A 27,643-nucleotide genomic window follows, 5' to 3' on the forward strand; every position below is an offset into this window, starting at 1 on the left:
GAAGGTTTTCATTGGGGTAAGGTGGGTGAGGGGAAATGAGGAAACTGGTGAAGTCTACATTGATCCCATGGGGTTGAAGAGTTCTGAGGCAGAACAGAGACGTTCTTCCTCCAGGCGTCAGGTGGTGAGGGAGTGGCGGTGGAGGAGGCCCAGGACCTGCATGTTTGAAGCGTTCTGTGAGAAGGCATTGTAACATGTCCAAGCATGTGGATTGGAAAATATTTACAAGTGGATGATGAAAGATTCAATGCCTATATTTCAGAAGATTTCTGGCTGGCAGTAATTAGTTTTTGAACCAGCATCAGTAAATTAGATCACCTGCTATTTTTGGCAGCTTGCTTCCTGCAAATTGGTTGTTGTATTCCCAACTTTGCAACAATTGTTACATTTCAAAAGCTACTCTACCAGCTGTAAAGTCATTGAGGGCACTCTTTTCCAATTAAGGACTGGCTTGTTTGCATAACAATATACAGTAATGTGGTAGATCAAAATTAATGTGATGAAGTAGCTCAGCCGAGAAGCCAGGTGGCGCTGCTCGGGGAGTTTGGTGGCACTGCTTCAAGACGCCAGGTGGCGCTACATCGGGAAGTTAGTGGAAGTACTCCGAGGCACCAGATAACGCTGCATTGGGAAGTTGGTGGGACTTCTCCGAGACGCCAGGTGGCGGTGTATTGGGAGGTTAGTGACACTTCTCCGAGACGCCAGGTGGCGGTGTATCGGGAGGTTAGTGACACTTCTCCGAGACGCCAGGTGGCGGTGTATCGGGAGGTTAGTGACTCTTCTCCGAGACGCCAGGTGGCACTGTTTGGGAGGTTGGTGGAAGTACTCGGAGCTGCAATCACTTGATGAAGGAGCGTCGCTTCGAAAGCTGGTGTGCTTCCAATTAAACCTGTTGGACTATAACCTGGTGTTGTGTGATTTTTAACTTCGGAGATGCGAGGTGGCGATGCCTTCAGAAGTTTAGTGGAAGCACTCCGATTCTCCAGGTGGCGGTACACGGGGAGGTTAGGGGAGTACTCCGAGACGCCAGGTGGCGGTAGAGCGGGCAGTTAGTGGAAGTACTCCGAGACGCCAGGCGGCGGTACATGGGGAGGTTAGGGGAGTACTCCGAGACGCCAGGTGGCGGTACATGGGGAGGTTAGGGGAGTACTCCGAGACGCCAGGTGGCGGTAGAGCGGGCAGTTAGTGGAAGTACTCCGAGACGCCAGGCGGCGGTACATGGGGAGGTTAGGGGAGTACTCCGAGACGCCAGGTGGCGGTACATGGAGAGGTGAGTGGAAGTACTCCGAGACGCCAGGCGGCGGTACATGGAGAGGTGAGTGGAAGTACTCCGAGACGCCAGGCGGCGGTACACCGGGAGGTTAGTGGAAGTACTCCGAGACGCCAGGTGGCGGTACATGGAGAGGTGAGTGGAAGTACTCCGAGACGCCAGGCGGCGGTACATGGGGAGGTTAGGGGAGTACTCCGAGACGCCAGGTGGCGGTACATGGGGAGGTGAGTGGAAGTACTCCGAGACGCCAGGCGGCGGTACACCGGGAGGTTAGTGGAAGTACTCCGAGACGCCAGGTGGCGGTACATGGGGAGGTGAGTGGAAGTACTCCGAGACGCCAGGTGGCGGTACATGGGGAGGTGAGTGGAAGTACTCCGAGACGCCAGGTGGCGGTACATGGGGAGGTTAGGGGAGTACTCCGAGACGCCAGGCGGCGGTACATGGGGAGGTGAGTGGAAGTACTCCGAGACGCCAGGTGGCGGTACATGGGGAGGTGAGTGGAAGTACTCCGAGACGCCAGGTGGCGCTGCTTTGGGACGTTAGTTCCCCGCCGCGCGGTCTCCGTTTGATGGTCGTTGGTCCATGCGGAAGGAGGCTCGGCGGCGGCGGCAGCATGGCGCAACAGGGAAGGTCTCTCTCATGTTTCCTGATATAAAGCCGCGGCAGGTTTGACTGGGGTGTAGTGGGGTTGGGGATGAGGGGAAAGTGGAGCACCAGAGCCCAGGAATTCGGCGGGAGGCGGCGGACGAGGCAACCCGAATGAAAGGAGGAACAGGCGGGAAGGCCAGGGCCTGGTCACCCTGGTAACGACCTGCCCGGATGTGGGGGATGAGCTGGAGTCTAGGGGGTGGAGCTGGAGTCTAGGGGGTGGAGCTGGAGTCCGGGGGGTGGAGCTGGAGTCCAGGGGGTGGAGCTGGAGTCCGGGGGGTGGAGCTGGAGTCCGGGGGGTGGAGCTGGAGTCCGGGGGGTGGAGCTGGAGTCCGGGGGGTGGAGCTGGAGTCCGGGGGGTGGAGCTGGAGTCCGGGGGGTGGAGCTGGAGTCCGGGGGGTGGAGCTGGAGTCCAGTGGGTGGAGCTGGAGTCCGGGGGGGTGGAGCTGGAGTCCAGGGGGTGGAGCTGGAGTCCAGGGGGTGGAGCTGGAGTCCGGGGGGTGGAGCTGGAGTCCGGGGGGTGGAGCTGGAGTCCAGTGGGCGGGAGCTGGAGTCCAGTGGGCGGGAGCTGGAGTCCAGGGGGTGGAGCTGGAGTCCGGGGGGGTGGGAGCTGGAGTCCAGTGGGTGGAGCTGGAGTCCGGGGGGTGGAGCTGGAGTCCAGGGGGTGGAGCTGGAGTCCAGTGGGTGGAGCTGGAGTCCAGTGGGTGGAGCTGGAGTCCGGGGGGTGGAGCTGGAGTCCGGGGGGTGGAGCTGGAGTCCAGTGGGCGGGAGCTGGAGTCCAGGGGGTGGAGCTGGAGTCCAGGGGGTGGAGCTGGAGTCCGGGGGGTGGGAGCTGGAGTCCAGTGGGCGGGAGCTGGAGTCCAGTGGGCGGGGAGCTGGAGTCCAGGAGGTCCAGGGGATGGAGGAGAAATCACTGATGGTTTGGTCAGGTGCTTATTGGCGTGATTCTCACCCGCTGAATTTAAACGTGTCTGAATGGGATGATCATTGGAGGGTCGTTGTGGATTTGTTGGACAAATGGCTTATTTCCATAGTAAAGCAATTCTATTCTATCTTTGGAACATTTAAGGGCTAGGTGATTCTCAACCATCGCCATGTTCATCTCAGTGAGGGCAAATACATCATGTGGAGGTGCCAGTGTTGGACTGGGCTGCACAAAGTCATACCACACCAGGTTATAGTCCAATGTGTTCATTCGTTGCACTGAAAACTTATGAGGATGTGAGCTATCGGGAGAGGTTGAATAGGCTGGGGCTGTTTTCCCTAGGGCGTCGGAGGCTGAGTGCTGATCTTATAGAGGTTTATGAAATCATGAGGGACATGGATAGGTAAATAGACAAGGTTTATAAAAGATCTTTATAAAACACTTAGGAAGCAACGATCATAATATGGTAGAGTTCAGTCTGCAGTTTGAAAGAGAGAAGGCAAAATCGGATGTAATGGTGTTACAGTTAAACAAAGGTAATTATGAGGGCATGAGAGAGGAACTGACAAAAATAGACTGGAAGCAGAGCCTAGCGGGGAAGACAGTAGAGCAAAAATGGCAGGAGTTTGTGGGTATAATTGAGGACACTGTACAGAGCTTCATTCCCAAGAAAAGAAAGATTATCCGAGGAGGGATTAGACAACCATGGCTGACAAAGAAGGTCAGGAAATGTATTAAAGAAAAAGAGAGAGCCTATAAAGTGGCCAAGAGCAGTGGGAAATCAGAAGATTGGGAAGGCTAGAAAAACAAACAGAGGATAACAAAGAGAGAAATAAGGAAGGAGAGGATCAAATATTAAGGTAGGCTAGCCAGTAATATTAGAAATGATAGTAAAAGTTTCTTTCAATACATAAGAAACAAACGACAGGCAAAAGTAGACATTGGGCCACTTCAAACTGATGCTGGAAGCCTAGTGATGGGAGATAAGGAAATAGCAGGAGAACTTAACAAGTACTTTGAGTCAGTCTTCACAGTGGAAGACGTGAGTAATATCTCAACAATTAAAGGGAGTTAGGGGGCTGAGTTGAGTATGGTTGCCATTACAAAAGAGAAAGTGCTAGAAAAGCTAAAAGGTCTTAAAATTGATAAATCTCCTGGCCCTGATGGGCTACATCCTAGAGTTCTGAGAGAGGTGGCTGAGGAAATAGTGGAGGCATTGGTTGAGATCTTTCAAAGTCACTGGAGTCAGGGGAAGTCCCGGATGATTGGAAGATCGCTGTCGTAACCCCCTTGTTCAAGAAAGGATCAAAACAAAAGGTGGAAAATTATAGGCCAATTAGCCTAACCTCGGTTGTTGGTAAAATTCTAGAATCCATCATTAAGGATGAGGTTTCTAAATTCTTGGAAGAGTAGGGTTGGATTAGAACAAGTCAACATGGATTTAGTAAGGGGAGGTCGTGTCTGACAAACCTGTTGGATTTATTTGAAGAGGTGACAAGTAGGTTAGACCAGGGAAACCCAATGGATGTGGTCTATCTAGACTTCCAAAAGGCCTTTGATAAGGTGCCACATGGGAGGCTGCTGAGCAAGGTGAGGTGATCGAGGTGAGCAACTGGTATGGATTGAGGATTGGCTGTCTGACAGAAGGCAGAGAGTTGGGATAAAGGTTCTTTTTTAGAATGGCAGCCGGTGACAAGCGGTGTCCCGCAGGGTTCAGTGTTGGGGCCGCAGCTGTTCACATTATATATTAATGATCTGGATGAAGGGACTGGGGGCATTCTAGCAAAGTTTGCCAATGATACGAAGTTAGGTGGACAGGCAGGTAGTACTGAGGAAGTGGGGAGGCTGCAGAAGGATCTAGACAGGTTGGGAAAGTGGTCCAGGAAATGGCTGATGGAATTCAACGTGAGCAAATGCAAGATCTTGCACTTTGAAAAAAAGAATAAAAGTGTAGACTACTTTCTAAACAGTGAGAAAATTCGTAAAGCCAAAGTACAAAGGGATCTGGGAGTGCTAGTCGAGGATTCTCTAAAGGTAAACATGCAGGTTGAGCTTGTGATTAAAAAAGCGAATGCAATGTTGTCATTTATCTCAAGAGGATTGGAATATAAAAGCACCGTTGTGCTACTGAGACTTTATAAAGCTCTGGTTAGGCCCCATTTGGAGTACTGTGTCCAGTTTTGGTTCCCACACCTCAGGAAGGACATACTGGCACTGGAGCGTGTCTAGCGGAGATTCACACGGATGATCCCTGGAATGGTCGACCTAACATACAAGGAACGGCTGAGGATCCTGGGATTGTATTCATTGGAGTTTGGAAGATTAAGGGGAGATTTAATAGAAATATACAAGATAATACATGCCTTGGAAAGAGTGGACGCTAGGAAATTGTTTCCATTAGGCGAGGAGACTAGGACCTGTGGACACAGCCTTAGAATTAGAGGGTGCCAATTCAGAACAGAAATGCGGAGACATTTCTTCAGCCAGAGAGTGGTGGACCTGTGGAATTCATTGCCGCAGAGTGCAGTGGAGGCAGAGATTGATAAGTTCTTGATGTCGCAAGGAATGAAGGGCAACGGGGAGAATGCTGGTAAGTGGAGTTGAAATGCCCATCAGCCATGATTGAATGGCGGAGTGGACTTGATGGGCTGAATGGCCTTACTTCCATTCCTATGTATTATGGTCTTTTGGTTTTTTTCCCTGAGGTGGGGGAGTCCAGAACTAGAGGGCATAGGTTTAGGGTGAGAAGGGAAAAATGTGAAAGGATCCGATGGGGCAACGTTTTCATGCAGAGGGTGATGCACATATGGAATGAGCTGCCAGAAGAAGTGTTGGAGGCTGGTACAGTTACAACATTTAAGATGCACCCGGATGGACATACGAATAGGAAGGATTTAGAGAGATATTGGCCAAGTCTTCAGTCCAGCCTGTACATGTTGACCAGATATCCCAACCCAATCTAGTCCCACTTGCCAGCACCCAGCCCACATCCCTCCAAACCCTTCCTATTCATCTACCCAACCAAATACCTTTTACCACCATCCTTGTAAATCTTTTCGGAACCCTTTCAAATTTCACAACATCTTTTCGATAGGAAAGAAATCAGAATTGCATGCAGTATTCCAACAGTGGTCTAACCAATGTCCTGTACAGCCACAACATGACCTCCCAACTTCTGTACTCAGTACTCTGACCAATAAAGGAAAGCATGCCTTCTTCACTAATCTATCTACCTGCAACTTCATTTTCAAGGAGCTATGAACCTGCACTCCAATGTCTCTTTGTTCAGCAACACTAGGACCTTACCATTAAGTGTATAGGCGAAAGTGAGGACTGCAGATCCTGGAGATCAGAGTCAAGATTTGAATGGTGCTGGAAAAACACAGCAGGTCAGGCAGCATCCGAGGAGTAGGAAAATCGACACTTCGGAAAAAAGCCCTTCATCAGGAATGAGGCAGGGAGTCTCTGGGGTGGAGAGATAAATGGGAGGAGGGTGGGGCTGGGTAGAAGGTATTGCAATTCCTGCGGTGGCGAGGGAAGGTGCCAGGAGGGGAGGGTGGGTCATTGGGGGCCGTGGACCTGACCAAGACTTTTGAAGATTTGCTTTCCCAAAATGCAGCACCTCGCATTTATCCGAATTAAACTTCATCTGCCACTTCTTATCCCATTGGCCCATTTGATCAAGATCCCGTTATAATCTGAGGTAACCTTCTTCGCTGTCCACTACACCTCCAATTTTGGTGTCATCTGCAAACTTACTAACTATACCTGTTATGCTCACATCCAAATCATTTATATAAATGATGAAAAGTAGTGGACCCAGCACCGATCCTTGTGGGACTCCACTGGTCACAGGCCTCCAGTCTGAAAAGCAACCCTCCACCACCACCCTCTGTCTTCTACCTTTCAGCTAGTTCTATATCCAAATGGCGAGTTCTCACTGTATTCTATGAGATCTAACCTTGCTAACCATTCTCCCATGGGGAACCTTGTCAAATGCCTTACTGATGTGCAGTTAGATCACATCTACCATTCTGCCCTCATCAATCCTCTGTTACTTCAAAAAAACTCAATCAATTTTGTGAGACATGATTTCCTATGCACAAAGCCATGTTGACTATCCCTAGTCAGTTCTTGCCTTTCCAAATATGTGAACATCTTGTCCCTCAGGATTCCCTCCCAACAACTTGCCCACCACCAATGTCAGGCTCACTGGTCTATAGTTCCCTGACTTGTCCTTACCACCTTTCTTAAACAGTAGCACCACGTTTGCCAACCTCCAGTCTTCCGGCACCTCACCTGTGACTCTCGATGATACAAATATCATCTCAGCAAGAGTCCCAGCAATCACTTCTCTAGCTTCCCACAGAGTTTTAGGATACACCTCATCAGGTCCTGGGGATTTATCCACTTTTTTGCACTTCAAGACATCCAGCACTTCCTCCTCTGTAATATGTTCATTTTTAAAGATGTCACCATCTATTTCCTTACATTCAATATCTTTCATATCCTTTTCCACAGTAAATACTGATGCAAAATACTTGTTTACTAACTCCCCCATTTTCTGTGGCTCTGCACAAAGCTGCCTTGCTGAAGTGTTGACAAACGGGACTAGATTAGTGAGGATATCTGGTCTGCATGAATAAATAGGGCTGAAGGGTCTGTTTGCATGCTGTACATCTCTATGACTTTAATAGTTGTTACCTGGTGAGGCCCCTCAGAGGAATCAGGATGGAATGAGAGAGCCAGTGGTTTCAGAAACACAGCGAGACAAGAAGACGGTGAATGCTGAATGAAACCTACCTTTATGGCCTTTATTCTGGTGAAAGCTTTTCCGGATGTTGTTCTCACAGGACCCGAGTTGACAGGCACTGTCTACACAGGGGCATGGTGCAAATCCAATGCAGGACATTGGAGGTGGATGTTTTGCAAAAAAAACCAATCTGACGGTGACACTCGATTATTCAGGACCTGGGTGTTACTGGCCTTTGAAAGATGCCCCATTTGGAGCTCCTCTGCTATGCCTGTTCTTTCTCTTTTCTTTTTTTCTCTCCTTTTAGCAGTCTCAGAACAGCATGAGGGGAAGCAATCCCCGGTGCAGTGCGAGGGAAAGCAAGTCCTAGAGCAACACAACTTACCTTAGTGCAGCAGGCTGGCATGGGTGGTCAGACCACATGCTCACTGAGCTGCTGTAATGCTGCTGCAATATCATGTCTATTCAAAATTCTTTACCAGACTGGAATATCAATCTTTTAACTATCTTATAACTGTCTTATTTCTAACTTATTTTGCAGACACTGTAAGGAATGCTACTGCTTTTCCTTTTATTCCTCCATTATAGGCAGCCGTTGTAAAACTATGTTGTACTGGAGTACATGTGACAATAAAGGATATTCTGTTCTGCCTGTTGGACTATAACGTGGTTTTGTGTGACTTCTGACTTTATGCTTTGTTAAGAGGAAGTTTGATTTGGCTCTGCTGATATTCTAGTTCAAGCCAATGCAACTCGTTGGAGCATTTAACTTATCCTCAGTTTGCAGCAACAGAGTAGATTAGATTACTTACAGTGTGGGAACAGGCCCTTCAGCCCAACAAGTCCACACCGACCCGCCGAAGTGCAACCCACTCCCCTACATTTACCCTTTCACCTAACACTATTGGCATTTTAGCATGGCCAATTCACCTAACCTGCACAATTTTGGACCGTGGGAGGAAACCCGGGGAGAATGTCCAAACTCCACACAGCGAGTCACCTGAGGCGGGAATTGAACCCAGGTCTCTAGCGCTGTGAGACAGCAGTGCTAACCACCGTGCCGCCCACTAACTTACAATGTTGCGTGACTAACTTACAAAGTACTTACCACCAGGGTGTGCTGCTGCTGTCCTTTAGTCCCACATGAAGTATTGTGAATTCTTTGTGGTGCTGTGGCCTGAAAGAAGAGAGTAGTCATTTTGAAAGTGAAACAAACTGCAGCAATGTCTTTCTTATGTACTGAAAAAAGATCTGCTGTTTTCTCATGGGCAATCAACACTTCCCTTGATTGATGTGATTGCACTAATAAAGCACCCTACTGGATTAATAAACCAGGCATTCTTTAGCTTTGCATAGAGTACAATGTATCTTCAGATTTTGTTTTTCCCTGAAGGTTGTGGATACTGTCTGGTTGCATGCATTTAAGGGTGTGATTGACAGATACCTAGCTTCTCAGGGAGCAAGGTTGAAAATGGAATTGAAGCTGAGAGCAGCTGTGGTCATATTGAATGGCAGAACAGGCTTGATGGGCCAAACAGTAAAAAGTGAGGTCTGCAGCTGAAAATGTGTTGCTGGTTAAAGCACAGCAGGTTAGGCAGCATCCAAGGAACAGGAAATTCGACGTTTCAGGCCAGATGAAGGGCTCTGGCCCGAAACGTCGAATTTCCTGTTCCTTGGATGCTGCCTAACCTGCTGTGCTTTAACCAGCAACACATTTTCAGCCTTGATGGGCCAAACAACTAACTTCTCCCAGAGTACATCTTGCGTCCTTACATTGTTCTAGCCTGCAGAAACAAAGTGTTTTATTATTTAATAAGTCCTTGAGAACCGGGAATACACTGAGGAGTGATAGTAACATTTCTGCCAAGTCGTCCAATTTTTTCACTTAGCATTTGTAGTTTGATTTGTAGATCAAACAGTGAATTTTTGCATAAAAAGTCGTGAAGGCAATGGGAATTGTGGAAGAGATGGGTGAGAGAAAAACATCACAGCACAGAGCAATGAAATAGTTCAGGACTTTTGAGAGACACATTTGCTAATCGGTGGTAACTGGTTTTCTTGTGCATGAACAATGCTGAAGAAATATCAAATTTGTGTTTGGAGCATTAGAAATACTGGTCCTAAAACCATGATGATAACGCAGTCTGAACATAGATTGCCGTAAAGGCATACAGTAATGAAAAATGTAGTATTGTACCGATACATCCTGAAATCGAAGTAATTGACAGATCATTCAGCTCCTCAAATCTTTTCATTTAGTCAAATCATGGCTAATCTGTATATCATCTTGGTTTACTTGCATGTTCTTCATTTCCCTGATACCCTGAATCAACAAAATTTGGTGATCCTCCATCCTGAAATTTCTAATGACTAAGCAGCTGCAGCTTTTTGACAGAAGGAGTTGCAGCTTTCCATTACCCTGTCTAGTGGAGAAGTGCTTCTGAAATGCATGTTGACAAGATTGCATCTTCACCTTCCAGATGTTTCTCTTTTGCATGAAATCTTTGAATAAAGATTCCATTATCTTCCCCACTGCTGATGTTGCATTAATGAGTTATACTTTCCTGCATGTATTCTATTCCCTTTTTTAATATAGGATCTGCTTAGTTGACTAGTCTTTTGGGCGAAAGTGAGGACTACAGACGCAGGAGGTTAGAGCCGAGAGTGCGCTGCTGGAAAAGCACAGCAGGTCAGGCAACATCCGAGGAGCACAAAAATCGATATTTTGGGCAAAAGCCCTTTATCAGGAATTCACCATTTTTGTGCTTCTCAGATGTTGCCTGACCTGCTGAGCTTTTCCAGCACCACACTCTTGACTGTAGTCTTTTGGTACTATTTAGTTATGAATTTATATGTATTTAATGATGATCTGCTACATTTCCCTCATTTCTCTAATGTGTGTATGTAATCCCGCTGGTTTGGTTACATTATATTTATAGCACATAAACAGAATATATCGTCAAAGTTTTCTCCACCGATCTTCATAAAATTTCCCCCAAACTGCATCTTCTACCCCACCTATCTTGTACGTCTTCACATCTTGATTCCATCCAAGGGGAAGCTGGGCATGGCCCTTGCGGTTAAAGGGATTGAGAGTATGGAGAAAAAGCGGGAGACTGAAATTGCATGATCAGCTATGATCATATTGAATAGTAATGCAGGCTTGAAGAACAGAATTGGCTAATCATGCACCTATTTTCTATAATGTTTCTATGCTTTTATGTCGCATCCATTTTGTTATTCTCCCTCATAAATACTGAGATCAAGAAACTACTTTGTCTTTTTGCCATTACTTCTGAATTTATTGCACGTAACCTTTAGTGGTGCTATTACCATCCTGATTTTCCTTTGTTATTTATATGTTTGTAGAACATTTATGATTATTTAATGATCTAAATTAACTTTGCTCTTCTATTTGTTGTCACTTGTGAAGGTACTGTGCCCTTAAGAGAGATGTGTTCTGTGCTGTTTCTCTTGCAGAGAGATATTATCACAGTGGTGCTGGAATATCTGCTTCAGACAGGAAGTTAGTAAACAGCTTGTGAATTTCCCTAGGTGTATTTTTAAATGACAAGGCATCATGAATGGACAGGTTCAGGCCTCAGTCAGATCCAGTAAGATTTTTGGTTTTGCTTTCAATTAGTGGAAGATCTCTGCTTGCTGTTGAGCTAAAATCCTGAGATCCAAGCTGTTAGAGTGAAGTCTTAGGCGAGAAGTTTTCTCGTAAAAATCCAAAGAGGCAGATTATTTCTTCTGGATTGAAGAGAGGCAGCCCATGAGAACCAGAGCTGTCTGACAGAATGTAATTTTTGCCAAAGGGTGTGCTTATGGGATATTGCATATATCGGAACAGTTGATAATTAATGGTAAAATCATATATTATCTTGATAGGTATTTCAAGAACATTAAAATTATGCCAATTCTTCTTTTTTCTGTGTTGTAATTGTGTTGTAGGAATAAAGTGACTTTTGATTACAACCTACATCTGGAACACGGCACCTTCTGCTTGCCTTTAAATAAATATAAAAGTGAGGGTCTCAGCTATCTCCGTACTATATTAAGGAGGCTTTTGGTCTGGTCCATAGCAGATTTTTCTACAGTAGGGTACTTGCCCCTCTGTATCTATGATATATTTCATTCTATTGTTTCGACGACCTCAGTTAGTCCCTCTTTATCATCTAAATTCAATGGAGTAAAAACTAAGGGTATGCAACTTGATAATATTCAACCTATTTCATATAAATGCGCTGTTGTATGTTAATTTTAATCACTGGGATCACTGTTGTTCATGGGTGGTTTGGTACCAAACCTCTTTGAAAATACTGAATGTACATTAACATAGCTCAGAATAGTCAAATTGAACTTGAAATGTTAACTATTGTTCTCCCTCAACAGCCCTGCTGAATTTTGGAACTTGCTGTTTTAATTCTGATTTCCAACATCTGCAGTATTTTGCTTTTAATGTAATTCCATGTTGTGACAATAAATTTTTTGCCTAATATTGCTCATAATTGTTACACAGTGATAGAGCTATAATCACAAGTATTTCATTTTCCTTGTTAAATAGCTCAAACTTCCCTTTTCCAACAGTTCAAATTTGTAAACAGAAATTCTATAACTGTAACGCGGGGTTTTTCATCATTCATGTTTATATAATGTTGAAACTTCACCGAGAGCATTACTAAAATTCCAGAGATTGTGCTGTATTCGCTCTGCATTTAGACTCTTTTAAAATTTTATTTCTCAAGCCATTAGACCCTGGATGTTTCTGACAGATATTGTCCATTAAGAAATGAATTCTACCCAGTTCTACTGGGTCCTGTCGAGGCTTATTTCTATTGCAGAACGTCAATTATGATGAGAGGAAAGACAATACATGAAGAATTCCAAAAGAAAGTTGCAGTATAAAGGGAATGGAGGTAAAGATACTGGATGTTTTAGAAGCATGAGAAAGGTGATGTGTGAAAGCAAGACATAGGCAAAGTATGGGCTTGGAGAGTCTTCACTGCCATTGTCTTTAAGTCCTATTCACAAATACTGTCCCCTCTCCTCAATTCCATCTCACTGACCACGATCACAAGCAGCTTTAGATCACTGACCTGGTTGAGCCTCAGTGAAGACCACTTGCTTCCAAAATATCTCTTGTCTCCCAACCCATTCTCACTTCAACCCATTTGCTTCTGAAACCCTCACTGATATTTTCTCACCTCTTCCAGTGTTCTTGTGATCAACTTCCCATCTGCAGAAAACACTCAAGTGTTGTATCCTAATTTGCTCCAAGTGTGACTAGCCTACCTATATGTGATAGTAGTTACAAAATCCCCACTTAATTGGAGGAATTGAAATTGTTACGACATGGGTTAAACCCCCCTACTCAATTTAACCCAGCAACACAGAAATGATTTATCCCATGCAGTAATCTGAGGAAATTCAAGAGGCCATGAACTATTTAAAGTAAAAATTAACAACTTTATTTCTTAAAGTATAATAGGATAATTAACTAACAACTATTTACAACTCCATCCTCAAACCTAACCTTTACCTTTCCCTTCTATAATACTAGTCCAACAAAACTACTTACCTCAAAATCAGGAAGCTTTCAGTTCTTCTCTGTATTCTTGTCATAGAGTCATAGAGACGTACAGCATGGAAACAGACCCTTCAGTCTAACCTGTCCATACCGACCAGATATCCCAACCCAATCTAGTCCCACCTGTCATCTTTTCTTCTGCTTGGAGATTCTGCTTCACAGGTTACTGATCAATAAAGGTACCATTAAGAGAGTTATTTTTCAGGCAGTCTTTACATTTTACCGAGTCTTATATCCCCAAAGCATCAGATTGTGTCATTGGCTTTTAAGATTGTTAATATACTCGATTTAAACTTGATTGGAATTTGCTATTTTCGGGATATTATTTAAACTGATTGGCCAAATTCAAATTTGTTTTTGTCTCATAGCAACTCAACCTGTGCTAACTGTTCTGAACCAAATGTTACATTGTAAAGTCTCCAGCCCTCTGAGTGCTTGCCAAGTCCTCTACTCTCTTAAAGGTACAGTACACTTCCACACCTTCATAACAAAATGATATTGTATACTTGGAAAGATTTTATTTGTGACCTAATGCTGATTCAAAGTGGTACTGCCACTTGAAGCTGCAAGTGCTTTGGAAACCACCCCATTTCAAAAGAAGTAAATTTTCATATTAACTGGGAAATGATTGCACCGGAACAGTCAAATTGTTGTCATTGTGCTTTTCAAATGATGATTAAAGAAAGACTTACATTTGTACGGAAGCTTTCACATCCTCATTGATGTTGCAGTAATTGGGAACGCAGAATTAATTTTGTATATAGCAAACTTCAGTAAGATAATAAGCACGATGTCTGATTTTTGTGGTGTTGGGGAAGAAATAAATGTTGATGAGGACACAAGGTAAAATTCTCCCGCTCTTCAAGTAGATTTATATCTTTTTGTATCACTATTCTAAGAGCTCCCTCTTACTTGTGTTTACTGTGTCCAGCCAGCTTGTTGCATTGTATGGAGCCCTTTAACATTACACAGCCGAGTCTGCAGACTGTCACTTGTGTGTGGCCTGTTTGTTCCCCACCTGACATGATATCTGTGGAGAAATGTTGCCTTAGAAGGCAAATGGGGTCTTGGTTTAAAGTCTCATGCAAAAGACAGCAACCCTATCAATGTGGTGCTCCTTCAAAATGACCCTGAAATACCGGGGCAAAATTGTATGTTTTTGTCCCTGGAGTGGAACATGAATCCACAGCTTTCAGACTGAAAGGCAAGGATGCTAATCACTGAGCCACATTAAACACTTGCACAATTTCATGGTACAGTTGCAAAAACTTGAAAATGGCAACTTGTTGTTGGTGGGAGTGGTTATACCGAGTGTGGGAATGTGCTTCTTACTGTGGGCTGCTTGTGGTTCTTGAAGTGATGTAAAAGATACTTGCGCTTACTTCATGCATGACATTTGAGCTACTTGTAAAAGTAGCACTGTGATACTGATGTGGTACAAGCCCCAGTTAGTTTGACAACATTCTCTGATAACTACTTATTTATCGTGTATATTGTTTTCGTTTTTGAGCATTCTGCAGTTGTTGCCACTGCTGCATGGTAACTGATAATTTGCATCTTGACATTGGTTTATAATGATATTCAGTCAAAAAAGACTTAATGGTGGGGTCATTACTTCAGTGTAAGAAACAAATCTGTACCATTCAAATTCTAGGAGATTTTAGTTTATTTTAGTTCAAATCTTTGAAAATCATATCAATATTTCTGCAGGAGAAAATGCAAGGAATGCCAAAACTGCAGCTGCACTATCTTTGCAATACTAGAAAGCTGCAGGGTGATTGTAATGCTGTAATTAACTGAGGAGTTTATTTGAGGATAAATGATTGATTTAATCGAGTGTGTGCGTTTTGGATCATTTAGCTAAGCATCCTCTCTCCAAGTGAAAAATCACACAGCACCAGATTATAGTGCAAGTGCTTCCAAATAAACCTGTTGGACTTTAATCTGGTATTGTGTGATTTTTAACTTTGTCCACCCCAGTCCAGCACCGGCTCCTCTACATCATCTCTCCAAGTTAATGTTGTAGTTATGAAAGCACAGGTTTCTGTCCAGCTGAACATACTTGGCTCACACTTTAGAATTTTTCCTTGTCCAGTTTATGTTTGTGAACTTTTGTGTTAATGTTTAACTGAATGCCATCTCTAAAATAACTAAACAACTTTTGTCAGTAAATGAGCAGTGTGGTGGCTCAGTGATTAGCATTGCTGCCTTACAGTGCCATTGCTGGTACCCAGGTTAATAAAAATGAGGAGCTGCATGTACTGCTCACAGTCAGATCCATGAAGGTAGAGTACTGAGAAATGGGAGACTACAGGGGGTGTTCATATTAGTTTGTATCAGAACGGGGAGCTTCGCCTATTGAATTTGCAGATTAACAAGGCCATCATATGTTGATTATTCCTAACTGTTTATGCTCGGCCGTTTCAGAGGGCAATGCTGTGTGTCTGGTGTCATATGTGGACCAGACCTGGTTAGGACGGCAGACTGTCTTCTCTAAAGGATATTGGTGAACCAGGTGAGTTTTTACAAGAATCAGTGATTATTGTCATTGTCACATGGTCACTGAGATTGACTTGCATTGAATTCAAAATCTACCAATTGCCATGGTGAGATTTGAACTCATTTCCGCAGAGGATAAACAGTCAGTGACAGTGCTACTGTGTCACTGTCTCCCCTAGGTAGAAGGCAGAGGAGAATGTTGTGAGATCTGGCATGGTATGTCGAGGGAAGAGTGTCTCAGTAAATTTGTACAGCAGTGTAAGGTTTATAGTATTCAACTAATTATAATTGAAGCCTCAACTAATAATCAACAGAATGCAAGTTCAAATCTTACCAGAGGAGTAGGAAAAATTGAAAGCATCTTTAAATTAGATTAGATTCCCTACGGTATAGAAACTGGCCCTTGGCCCAACAAGTCCACACCGACCCTCCGCAGATTAACCCACTCAGACCCATTCCCCTACCCGATACCCACCCCTGACTAATGCACCTGTCACTATGGCAATTTGCCATGATCTCAATAAGTTAGAAATAAAAAAAAGTCATAAAATTCTCAGATTGCACAGTAAGTCTGATTGGTTCACCCAAATGTCCATGAAGTAATGGGCCATCCTTACATGAAATGGCCTACATATGTTTGGAATCCCATACCAATGGGATTGACTCGTCACTGTACTCTGAAATTGAGGAAGGCATTCATTGTATCAAATCTCAATGTGTTCCAATAAAAGGTTCTTCCCAATGCAACCAGAGATAACGAATAAATTATGCACGGGCAGTGTCAAATTTCTGCCCAAATGCAGACATAGACTCATTCGTCATAGAAACAGGCCTTCAGTGCCAGCCTTGGTCGACTGTCTGTGTGGAGTTTGGAAGTTCTCCTTGTGTCTGCGTGGGTTTCTCCTGGATATTTTGGTTTCCTCCCACAATCCAAAGATGTGCAGATTAGGTGAATTAACCATGCTAAGTTTTCCGTTGTGTTCCAGAGACTGGCAGGCTAGGTGGGTTAGCCATGGGAAATGCAGGGTTACGGGAATAGAGTAGGGGGAATGGGTCTGGTTGGGATCCTCTTCAGAGGTTCAGTGTGAACTCGATGGGCTGAACAGCCTGCCTCTCCAAACTGTATGGATTCTAAAATTCTGTGATTCTTTGATTGGAAACATTACTCCACACTTTATAATATAATTCTGACCTTGAATTAAAACATGGCTGTCGCTGGAACCAAGTAGGAGAAAAACTTGACTTTTTTTTTCCATGACTCATTTTCATCTTTAAGGTGCCAAATCACAAATCTGAGGCAGATTGCAACATCTAAAGGCAGTATCAGCAAATGCCGTTGCAAGTCTTCAAGCTGGAGCTGCATGTGATGTTTCTTCTTTTGTTTCTTATTAGATCAATTAAAGAGAAGGTCAAGCATGTGCTGAAGACATATGATGTAGGGAATAAGTACTCAGACTTGACTCTTCCCAGAGCATCAGTGCTGGTACCCCTGTTAATAAAAAATGAGGAGCTGCATGTACTGCTCACAGTCAGATCCATGAAGGTACAGTACTGAGAAATGGGAGACTACAGGGGGTGTTCATATTAGTTTGTATCAGAACGGGGAGCTTCGCCTATTGAATTCACAGATTAACAAGCCATCATATGTTGGTTATTCCTAACTGTTTATGCTCGGCCATTTCAGAGGGCAATGCTGTGTGTCTGGTGTCATATGTGGACCAGACCTGGTTAGGACAGCAGACTGTCTTCTCTAAAGGATATTGGTGAACCAGGTGAGTTTTTACAAGAATCAGTGATTGTTGTCATTGTCACATGGTCACTGAGATTGACTTGCATTGAATTCAAATTCTGCCAATTGCCATGGTGAGATTTGAACTCATTTCCCCAGAGGATAAACAGTCCAGTGACAGTGCTACTGTGTCATCTGAAATAGCTGAGGAAGGCATTCAGTAGTATCAAATCTCAATGTGTTTTAATAAAAAAGGTCCTTCCCAATGCAACCAAAGATAACTAATAAGTTGTGCACGGGTGGTGCCAGGTTTCTGTCAAAATGCAGATATGGACTCATTTTTGTGCTTGCCACCAAACACCACACTACACCAATCCTATTTGCCCACATTTGGTCCATACCCTACTATGTCCTGGCATTATAGTTGCCTGTCCAGACGTTTCTTAAATATTGTGAGAGTACCTGTTTCCACTACCCTCTCATGCAGCATGCTCCGTATTTCTACCACTCTCTGGGTGAAAAATGGTTTCCTCAGATCCCCTTTGAACTACTTACTCCTCACCTTAAACTTGTGCCCTCTGATCTTAGACAGACATGCCAGTGAGGAAATGTTCTTACAGTTACAGTTATGCTTCACATAATTTTATATGCCTCTTGGTCTACACATGCATATCTGATAGGCTTGTTGGCTGTTACCAGACAATGGCATATTTTAGAAGAGAGGACAGATGTCCAATAGTGCAGCTCTTAGTTTAACATGTCCAATAGTGCAGCTCTCATTCAGTGCATCCATAACATGTCAGGGTGGAATTTGAATTCAATGATTAAAATAAAAGTCTGGAATTAACAGTCTAATGATGACCATGACTCCATTGTTGATTGTCAAAAACCCCTATCTGGCTCACTAATGTCCTTTAGGGAATTAAAACTGTCATCCTTACCTGGTCTGGCCTACATGTGACTCCAGACCCACAACAGTGTGGTTCAGACTTAACTGAGGGTCAGGCAGCATGTATGGAGAGAAAGCAAGCTAACATTGGTATGGGTGGGTTGCGCTTCGGCGGGTCAGTGTGGACTTGTTGGGCCGAAGGGCCTGTTTCCACACTGTAAGTAATCTAATCTAATTTCGAGTCTAGATGACTCTTCATTAGAGCTGAAGTGATGTGTAGAGGATATAGCATTTATGCAACAGGTGAAGGGAAGTAGGGTTGGATTGCTTGGAGAAGAAAGGATGCCGATAGTTCAGATTCAGTGATCAGAATGTGGGATTGGCAGAACAATGGTGTATCGAACTGCCAGAATGGACAGTCCCACTGGGGTGGGGATTTGGGGTGCGTGGAGGTTGTGGTGGAGAGACAGTAACCAAATGTTGCTGACAAAACTAAAAGTAAGGGAACCCATTCCTTCCCTTAGACACACCTTCACAATTCACTTCAGTTCTGACAAAGTGTCATCTAGCCTTGAAACCTTACTTTGCTCTCTCTCCATGGATGCTACCTGAGCCATTGTGATCTCCAGCATTTGATGTTTTCAATTCAGATTCCAGCATCTGCAGTAATTTGTTCCTACTGTTAACTGCCCTCTGGCCAATTAGGGATGGGGACTAATTGCTAGCCTACCTAGCAATGTCCTCATCCCATGAATGAAAAAAAACAATAATTACCTGCTGAAATTACAGCAATATTGTTTTTACTGTGCAGTCTTCACAGTGATTAACAATCGAAACCAATCCTACTCTGATTCATAGAGTTATAGTCACATAAATTAGATCAAGATAAAAGATGTGGTGTTCAGTTATTTTTGAAAGCTAAATAATATTTTAAAAAATTGAATGCTGGAACACAGATAGAGATGATCTTAATCTGCAAGCTGTAGGTAATTAGCTACTATTTATATACAACAAAAAAGGCAATGTGTAGACTAGTGTGTTAAAAGCTTTGAAATAGAATGTTATTTTGAAATTTCCCTGGTGAAGTTGTATAATTTTTTTTAACTCTGAAGTGACGTGCCTGAGAAATTTTAAACGTATTGGAATATCATTTGCATGAGAAACAGGAAGAAGACATAAAAGATTAGGTACTCAGTAGCAGCAGAATACTATTCAGTCAAAAAGGTCCTGAAGGAGGGTTATACCCGAAACATTGACATCTTCACCAGCTGATGCTGCCTGGCTTGCTGTATTCTTACAGCCTCCTGCTTTCCTACCATTCCATAAATAATCCCATAAAACAATAAGATGTAGCAGCTGAATTAGACCATTTAGTCCATTGAGTCTGCTCTCCCCTTTGATCATAGCTGATATGATTCTCAACTCTATTCCCCTACATTCTCCCCATAACTTTTGGTCTCCTTACTAATCAGGAGCCTACTTATCTCTGTCTTAAATGCACTCAATAACTTGGCATCCGCAGCATTCTTCAGCAATGAGTTTCACAGTTTAACCACCTTCTGGCTGAAGAATTTCCTTCTCATCTCAGTTCTAAAGGATCGCCCCTTCACTCCAAGGCTGTGCCCTCGGGTCCTAGTCTGTCCTACCAGTTTATGATTTAACCATCCTGGGTGCAGAGCTTCCATGATGAAATATTGCTAAATTATTAGGGACTCTGCCTGTGATGATAGAATGGAGGAGCCACATAACGTGGAGCTAAGAAGTCAAATGTGCTTTTGTGTGGTTTCTATTTTTTCTGTGGTTTCTATATTTTCCCCCGTTTGTAGTTTAAACGTTTTTCTTTTTAAAGGACTCTTATAAACCTCAGGTGGGTTTTGTCCTCCCAATGTTGGAATTTGGAAAAGAATCTTTTACTGCAGTAACCAGCAATAAAACCTAGTGTCACCTCATTTAATCAGTCAGGCTGCACATGAAACCTCAGTTCACATTCAATCATATGCTATTCTTCTTAACCTAGAAAACACCACCTTCAGCAGAAAGAAGCCTTCCCTAATGTAACTCTCTTGTTTTCTCAGTATAAAGTATCTGAGACATAATGGATAATGCAGTTCAGACAACATGCAAAGTGTTGCTGCCTATAAAAGGCTCCAAGCTGTGGGTCATGTAGTTTGCATTATACTGATGCATATTTCCCTGTAACCAGGTGTGAATTCGATACAATTGCAAATTTTATATCAAAATCAGAAACTTGTATCTTAGCTAACATTCTTTCTCAGGACTGAAATCTACAGAGGCATCTGCAGTTCATGAAAATCCAAAAAGCACTTGGTAGGAAGCCTTTGTCACACACAGATTATAGCATTTATCAAAAATACATTTGTTTCATGGAACTGGGTTCTGTAATGTCATCTCAAAGTGGTGCAGAAATCAGTTCCACCAAGACTGAACTGACATGATTACTTTCTAAACTAAAAACCTCTGTCTGTGTGCAGTCTGTATCCCTCTATTCCTTTCCTATTCATATATCTGTCAAGATTTCTGTAGTTTCTCCGGAGCCTTCACATCCTTCTGGGAATGTGGCGACCAGAATTTTATACAGTATTCCAAAAGTAGCCTATTTAAATTTGTATACAGCTGCAAGATGATTTGCCAGTTTTTACACTCTGTGCTCCGAACGATGAAAGCAAGCATGTCATCTGCCTTCTTGACCACCTTATCCACTCCTGTTGCCACTTTCGAGAACTGTGGACCTGTCTGCCCTAGATCCATCTGTTTGTTGATGGTACTTCTCCCATTTACTTATACCAAAATGTATCACTTCGCATTTGTCTGAAGTAAATTCCCAACTGCCTTTTCTCTGACCAACTCTCTCACTGATCTATATAATGCTGTATCTTCTTCACTATTTGCAGCTTTTCCAATCTTTGTGCTGCCTGCAGACTTACTAATCAGGCCACCCACATTCCCGTCCAAAGCGTTTATATCAAGGATTTTATCACTGATACCTGCAGAACACCATTGACCACGATCTCCAGTCAGAAAACCATCATTCCACCGCTACTGTTTGTCTTCTATGACGAAGCCAGATCTGTATCAGCTCTTCACATGGATCCCATGTGGCTTCACTTTTTGTGTAAACCTGCCATGAGGGACCTTGTGAAAAGCCTTACTAAGTCCACCTAGACAACATGCACCACCCTGCTATCATCAATCACCTTTGTCTCTTGCTCAAAAAACTCAATCAAGTTTGTGAGACATGACCTTCCATGCACAAAACCATGCTGCCTATCGCAAATCAGTCCATATTTTTCCAAATGTAAATAAATCCTATCCCTAAGAACCCTCTCCAATTATTTACTTGCCATTGACATAAGGATCACCGGTAATTTTCTGAATTAATCCTGTTACCCTTCTTGAACAAAGGAACAATGTTGGCTGTTCTCCAATCCCCTGGGATCTTTCCTGTGACTAAAGAGCATACAGATATTTTGTACAAGTTCCCACCAGTTTCATTGTCTGCCTCCCTCAGTATTCTGGGGTAGATCCCATTGGGTCCTGGGGATTTGACTACCTTAATGCTTTTCAAAATACCCAACATCATTTTTATGTTAACATGTCCTAGAAAATCAACAATCGCTTCCTGTGACTCACCACCCACCATGTCCTTTTTCTTTGTGATATCCGATGTTACGGATCTCACCCACTGCCTCCTGCTCCATCATAAATTTCCTCCTTTCTCCTTAAGTGGACTTACCCTTTCTCTAACTACCCTCTTGGTCCTTTTTATGTATAAAACACCTTGGGATTTCCTTGAGTCATATTTGCCTTTCAGCCCTTTCAATTCCTTGTTTTAGTTCTTTTCTGCTATTGTACAGCGGAACCTCAATAATCTGAAGGACACAGGTGGACAATATTTCATAATTAATCAACTTTTGATAATTGAATGCTGGATAACATCGTTTAGCCGGGCATTGGGACCTTGCGATCTTGCCGGATAATCCGATGTTTGGATAACTGAATGCCGGATAATCGAGGGTCCTCTGTATTCTTCACGGGCTCAGTTTTCTGTTTCCAGAACCTTTCATATGTCTCCTTTTTTTTCTTTTTGAATAAGAATATAGAATATGGATAGAAAGTGGATAATTAGACATATGTTTCCTATTGGCCGTGATCTACTTGAATGACAGAGCAAACTTAGTGAGGTGTTAACGTTTCTGAGATCTTACTTCTGCAATTGCTAATAAGTCAATGTGCCAATATTCTCATGATGCAGGTGAAGTAATGGTTACTTGCTATAGAATGGAGTCAACTTTTTTTAGTTTTTAGTCAACCTGTTTAGATGTAGTATGACACACCTCTGGGGCAGGTGGGACTTGGACCCATGTTCTCTAGCTCATTGGTACAGGCATTGCCACTACACCATGACATTCCAAAGAAGTGGAGGCACAGTCACCAGAACGATTCCACTTTACTCCTGGGATGATGAAACAGCCATTCAGGAATGGGTAGCAACTGTCTAATCTTCTGATCTCAGTGACTATCAGGCTGAGGTAAATCAATGACTGTTTCTCTATCAAGCTAACACTTAACTGAAAGTGAACAGGAATGAGTACTGGTAGAGGACATAATTGAGGTTGCTTCATCTTGTAAGCTCAGTTCAGATTTAGAAGAATAGCCTCTCAGCCAAAGCACTGAAAGGAACTTAACCCCAGCATGAGCCAGTGACCTTGAGTGAAGAGTGACAGAAAGAAATTGCATGGCTGACCATGTGTCTAACATAAGGTGGGATTTGAGACCAGTGCTGTAACCCAAAAACTTAAACTGTAGGTGAAAATCTGCAATAAAATTTCTTTACATTGTAGAGAGACATTCTCATAATTCAACTATGCTCGGTAGTATTTCTCACTAAACCATGATTTTGGTTTTAAAGTTGCACAGCAGCCGTGGAGAGGTTTGCTTTCCTGGTGGGAAACAAGACTTGAAGGATGTAAGTGACATAGATACTGCTCTTCGTGAAGCCCAAGAAGAAATCGGCCTCCCCTCAGATCAGGTGGAAGTAATCTGCAAACTAGTCCCTATCATTAACAAGGTACATGACCACAGGTATTTCTTCAGTCAGTTGTCAGCACTAGGTTATCGCGGACTCAAGATTAGAGTGGTGCTGGAAAAGCACAGCAGGTCAGGCAGCATCTTGAGAAGCAGGAAAATTGACGTTTCGGGCAAAAGCCCTTCATCAGGAATGAGGCTGGGAGCCTCCGGGGTGGGGAGATAAATGGGAGGGTGGTGGGGCTGGGGAGAAAGTAGCTAAGAGTACAATAGGTGAATGGAGGTGGGGATGAAGGTGATAGGTCAAAGAGGAAAGTGGAGTGGATAGGTGGAAAGAAAGATTGGCAGGTAGGACAGGTCATGAGGATTGTGCTGAGCTGGCAGGTTGGAACTGGGGTAAGGTGGGGGGAGGGGAAATGAGGAAACTGGTGAAGTCCACATTGATGCCCTGGGGTTGAAGTGTTCCGAGGCGGAAGATGAGGCGTTCTTCCTCCAGGCGTGTGGTGGTGAGGGAGTGGTGGTGGAGGAGGCCCAGGACCTGCATGTCCTCGGCAGGTTGGGGGGGGGCGAGGATGTTGAACTATTTGGCCACAGGGTGGTGGATTGATTGGTATGGGTATCCTGGAGATGTTCCCTGAAGCGATCTGCGAGAAGGCGTCCAGTCTCCCCAATGTAGAGGAGACCGCATTGGGAGCAACTGATACGATAAATGACGTTGGTGGATGTGCAGGTGAAACTTTGGTGGATGTGGAAGGCTCCTTTTGGGCCTTGGATGGAGGTGAAGGGGGAGGTGTGGGCGCATGTTTTGCAATTCCTGCGGTGACAGAGGACTCAAATCAAGTCAGTATCTAATCACCTTTTTTTACAGATTCATTCATGAGGTGTAGGCTTCCTGGCTGGTCCAGCATTTATTGTCAATCCCTATTTTCCCATGAAATCAATGGTCTTTTTTTAAAACTACTGCAGTCTATAGTAGATCCAGACTGATGTTAAGAAGGTAGTTCCAGGAGTTTGACCCATAAATACTGAAGGAACACTGATATATTTCCATTAAGAGTGGTGATTGGCTTGGAGTGGAAGTTACAGGGGGTGGTATTCCGATATATCTGCTGCCCTTGTACTTCCAGATGGTGTGTCATGTGTTTGGAGATGCCATCTAAGAGACTTTGGTGAATTAATACAGTGCATCTTGTTGATGGCACGTACTGCTTCTACTGAGTGTCAGGAATGAATGTGATTGTGGCATCAGTCAATTGGGCTGTTTTGTCCTAGATGGAGATGAGCTTCTTGAGTGTTGTTGGAGTTGTGCTCATCCAGGCAGGTATTCTGCCACATACCTGACTTGTAAACGGTGGGCAGGGATTGAGGGTGCAGCATATTGATACACTTGTACCAAGATGTTTCATGCAATCATTCAGGCTTGGGTGTTGTGCTTGCTGTGTCCCGGTTCCCATTTTGGAGGCCAGATACTTCTCCTGCAGGGAAAGAAAGAACATCTGGGAGTGTCCACTTCCCTGTTGCGATGGCAAAGATACCATGTAGAAGCCTGAGTATAGAGATTTCAGGTGGGTTAGTGGAACTGAGAAAGGCTGGAGGGGAATAGAAAGCTAATACTGCAAACTGCTTCTGGTGATTCATTAAGTCTGTGCTTAATTAGTTATTGCAGAACATATGTTAGAATAAGCTTTAATAGAGAACTCTTTCTATGCTTAAGTTGCCATTTTTAGAAGTAATAATTCCTCATGATTAACTTTTTCAAAATGTGGAAATTAAATCCTGGAAGTGTTACCAAATGGTTTACACATTAATTTCACTATAAATCTCCCACTGTCAAACCTATTGATGAGGGCAGAGCAGTAGATGTGATCTATATGGACTTTAGTAAGGCGTTCGACAAGGTTCCCCGTGGGAGACTGATTAGCAAGGTTAGATCTCATGGAATACAGGGAGAACTAGCCATTTGGATATAGAACTGGCTCAAAGTTAGAAGACGGGGTGGTGGTGGAGGGTTGTTTTTCAGACTGGAGGCCTGTGACCAGTGGAGTGCCACATGGATCGGTGCTGGGTCCTCTACTTTTTGTCATTTACATAAATGATTTGGATGCGAGCATAAGACGTTAGTAAGTTAGTAAGTTTGCAGATGACACCAAAATTGGAGGTGTGTTGGACAGCAAAGAGGGTTACCTCAGATTACAACAGGATCCCGCCTCAGGCGACTGACTGTGTGGAGTTTGCACGTTCTCCCCGTGTCTGCGTGGGTTTCCTCCGGGTGCTCCGGTTTCCTCCCACAGTCCAAAGATGTGCGGGTCAGGTGAATTGGCCATGCTAAATTGCCCGTAGTGTTAGGTAAGGGGTATATGTAGGGGTATGGGTGGGTTGCGCTTCGGCGGGTCGGTGTGGACTTGTTGGGCCGAAGGGCCTGTTTTCACACTGTAAGTCTAATCTAATCTAATCTAATCTTGACCAGATGGGCCAATGGGCTGAGAAGTGGCAGATGGAGTTTAATTCGAATAAATGCAAGGTGCTGCATTTTGGGAAAGTAAATCTTAGCAGGACTTATACACCTAACGGTAAGGTCCCAGGGAGTGTTGCTGAACAAAGAGACCTTGGAGTGCAGGTTCATAGCTCCTTGAAAGTGGAGCTGCAGCTAGATAGGATAGTGAAGAAGGCGTTTGGTATGGTTTCCTTTATTGGTCAGAGTATTGACTACAGCAGTTGGGAGGTCATGTTGTGGCTGTACAGGACATTGGTTAGGCCACTGTTGGAATATTGCGTGCAATTCTGGTCTCCTTCATATTGGAAAGATGGTGTGAAATTTAAAAGGTTTCAGAAAAGATTTACAAGGATGTTGCTAGGATTGGAGGATCTGAGCTACAGGGAGAGGCTGAACAGGCTGGGGCTGTTTTCCCTGGAGCGTTGGAGGTTGAGGAGTGACCTTATAGAGGTTTACAAAATTATGAGGGGCACGTATAGAATAAATAGGCAAAGTCTTTTCCCTGGGATCGGGGAGTCCAGAACTAGAGGGTGCAGGTTTAGGGAGAGAGATGGGAAAGATAAAAAAAGAGACGTAAGTGGCAACTTTTTCACATAGAGGGTAGTATACGTATATGGAATGAGCTGCCAGAGGAAGTGGTGGAGGCTGGTACAATTGCAACATCTAAGAGACATTTGGATGGGTATATGAATAGGAAGGGTTTGGAGGGATATGGGCCGGGTGCTGGCAGGTGGGACTAGATTGGGTTGGGATATCTGATCGGCATGGATGGGTTGGACCGAAGGATCTGTTTTCATGTTATACATCTCTATGACTCAAGTCAGTCTTTATGACAGCTCTGTTGTGTCTTCCATTTTATCCTAATGTTTGCTTTGCATTCATCCCCTCCCATAGGATGGTATTCTGGTGACGCCGGTGGTGGCGTTTATTGGAGATACATTTCAACCACAGCCCAATGCTGATGAAGTGAGTGATGTGTTTGTCCTGCCATTGTACTACTTCTTAAAGTCGGAAGAGCACTCTTCAACTCCTTATGACACGGGCATGTTGGTGCACTTCTTCACATTTAAGGACCGGCATTTACAGAAGACATTCACTATCTGGGGCCTCACTGCACAACTCTGTATTATTGTGGCTTATGTAGCTCTAGGCCAGAAGCCTTTGTTTAAGGTTGACTTCGACATTGATGATCCCTTTACAAGTATGGAGAAATATCTCATGGCAAAATATGCCACGAGTAAACTATGAGCTTTACTGATTCATTTCCTTGTTCTATCTTTAATTGGTTAGACACCAATATTTTGATAAAGTCTAAAAGCCTGTTTTAGGTTAGTGTATTGCCTGCCATTTTAATTGTTTACTTCAGTGTTTAATTTATGTGCAGTCTTCTCAGTTTGTTCATTTTTAATTTGCCATGCTAGTGCCTTAATAAGCTAGCAGCTAATTAAGTTGAGCCTTTTCTGATGTTGCCACAGTGTTTGTTATGATCTCATGCTGTGGACTGATGTGAAACCTCAGCAGAGTATGTGTGGCTTAAACAAGTACATGTAATTAATTGATAATTATAAAAAGAGATAATAAATTATTTCCTTCACTAATATATGCTTGAGTGGCCTATCCTACAGGATGTATATGCATCATTTCCATTTTGTTATTTCGTCATCTTTGGAGAATGGCATCAAGAATGTTAAGGATGGCTTACCTGCTGAGTTGTTCTAACCCCTGGGATTCAGCTTCATCCAGTGACGCAGTGATAAATCTAAGTGGGTTAATGGATTTGATGATATAGCATTCAAAATC

General features: G+C 43.7%; 1 protein-coding gene across 1 annotated transcript; it reads left to right on the forward strand.

Annotated features, from left to right (window-relative positions):
- The first annotated feature begins 1,818 nt into the window (after nucleotides 1-1,818).
- nudt7 (nudix (nucleoside diphosphate linked moiety X)-type motif 7) lies at nucleotides 1,819-27,434 on the forward strand. Its single transcript, XM_060837576.1, has 4 exons — nucleotides 1,819-1,900; nucleotides 17,078-17,228; nucleotides 23,234-23,392; nucleotides 26,738-27,434. Exons 1-4 carry the CDS (start codon nucleotides 1,839-1,841, stop codon nucleotides 27,089-27,091), a joined length of 726 nt encoding a protein of 241 aa, XP_060693559.1. The 5' UTR covers nucleotides 1,819-1,838; the 3' UTR covers nucleotides 27,092-27,434.
- Nucleotides 27,435-27,643: the final 209 nt, after the last annotated feature.

This window comes from Hemiscyllium ocellatum, chromosome 17, assembly GCF_020745735.1.
Source record: "Hemiscyllium ocellatum isolate sHemOce1 chromosome 17, sHemOce1.pat.X.cur, whole genome shotgun sequence".
In the NCBI taxonomy this organism is placed as follows: Eukaryota; Metazoa; Chordata; class Chondrichthyes; order Orectolobiformes; family Hemiscylliidae; genus Hemiscyllium; species Hemiscyllium ocellatum.

Coding starts and splice junctions, on each gene's coding strand:
- nudt7 (XM_060837576.1), top strand. CDS start 1,839: ATGGTCGTTGGTCCATGCGGAAGGAGGCTCGGCGGCGGCGGCAGCATG. Junction 1,901..17,077: donor AGCATGGCGCAACAGGGAAG/GTCTCTCTCATG, acceptor GTTTCTTATTAG/ATCAATTAAAGAGAAGGTCA. Junction 17,229..23,233: donor TCACAGTCAGATCCATGAAG/GTACAGTACTGA, acceptor TTGGTTTTAAAG/TTGCACAGCAGCCGTGGAGA.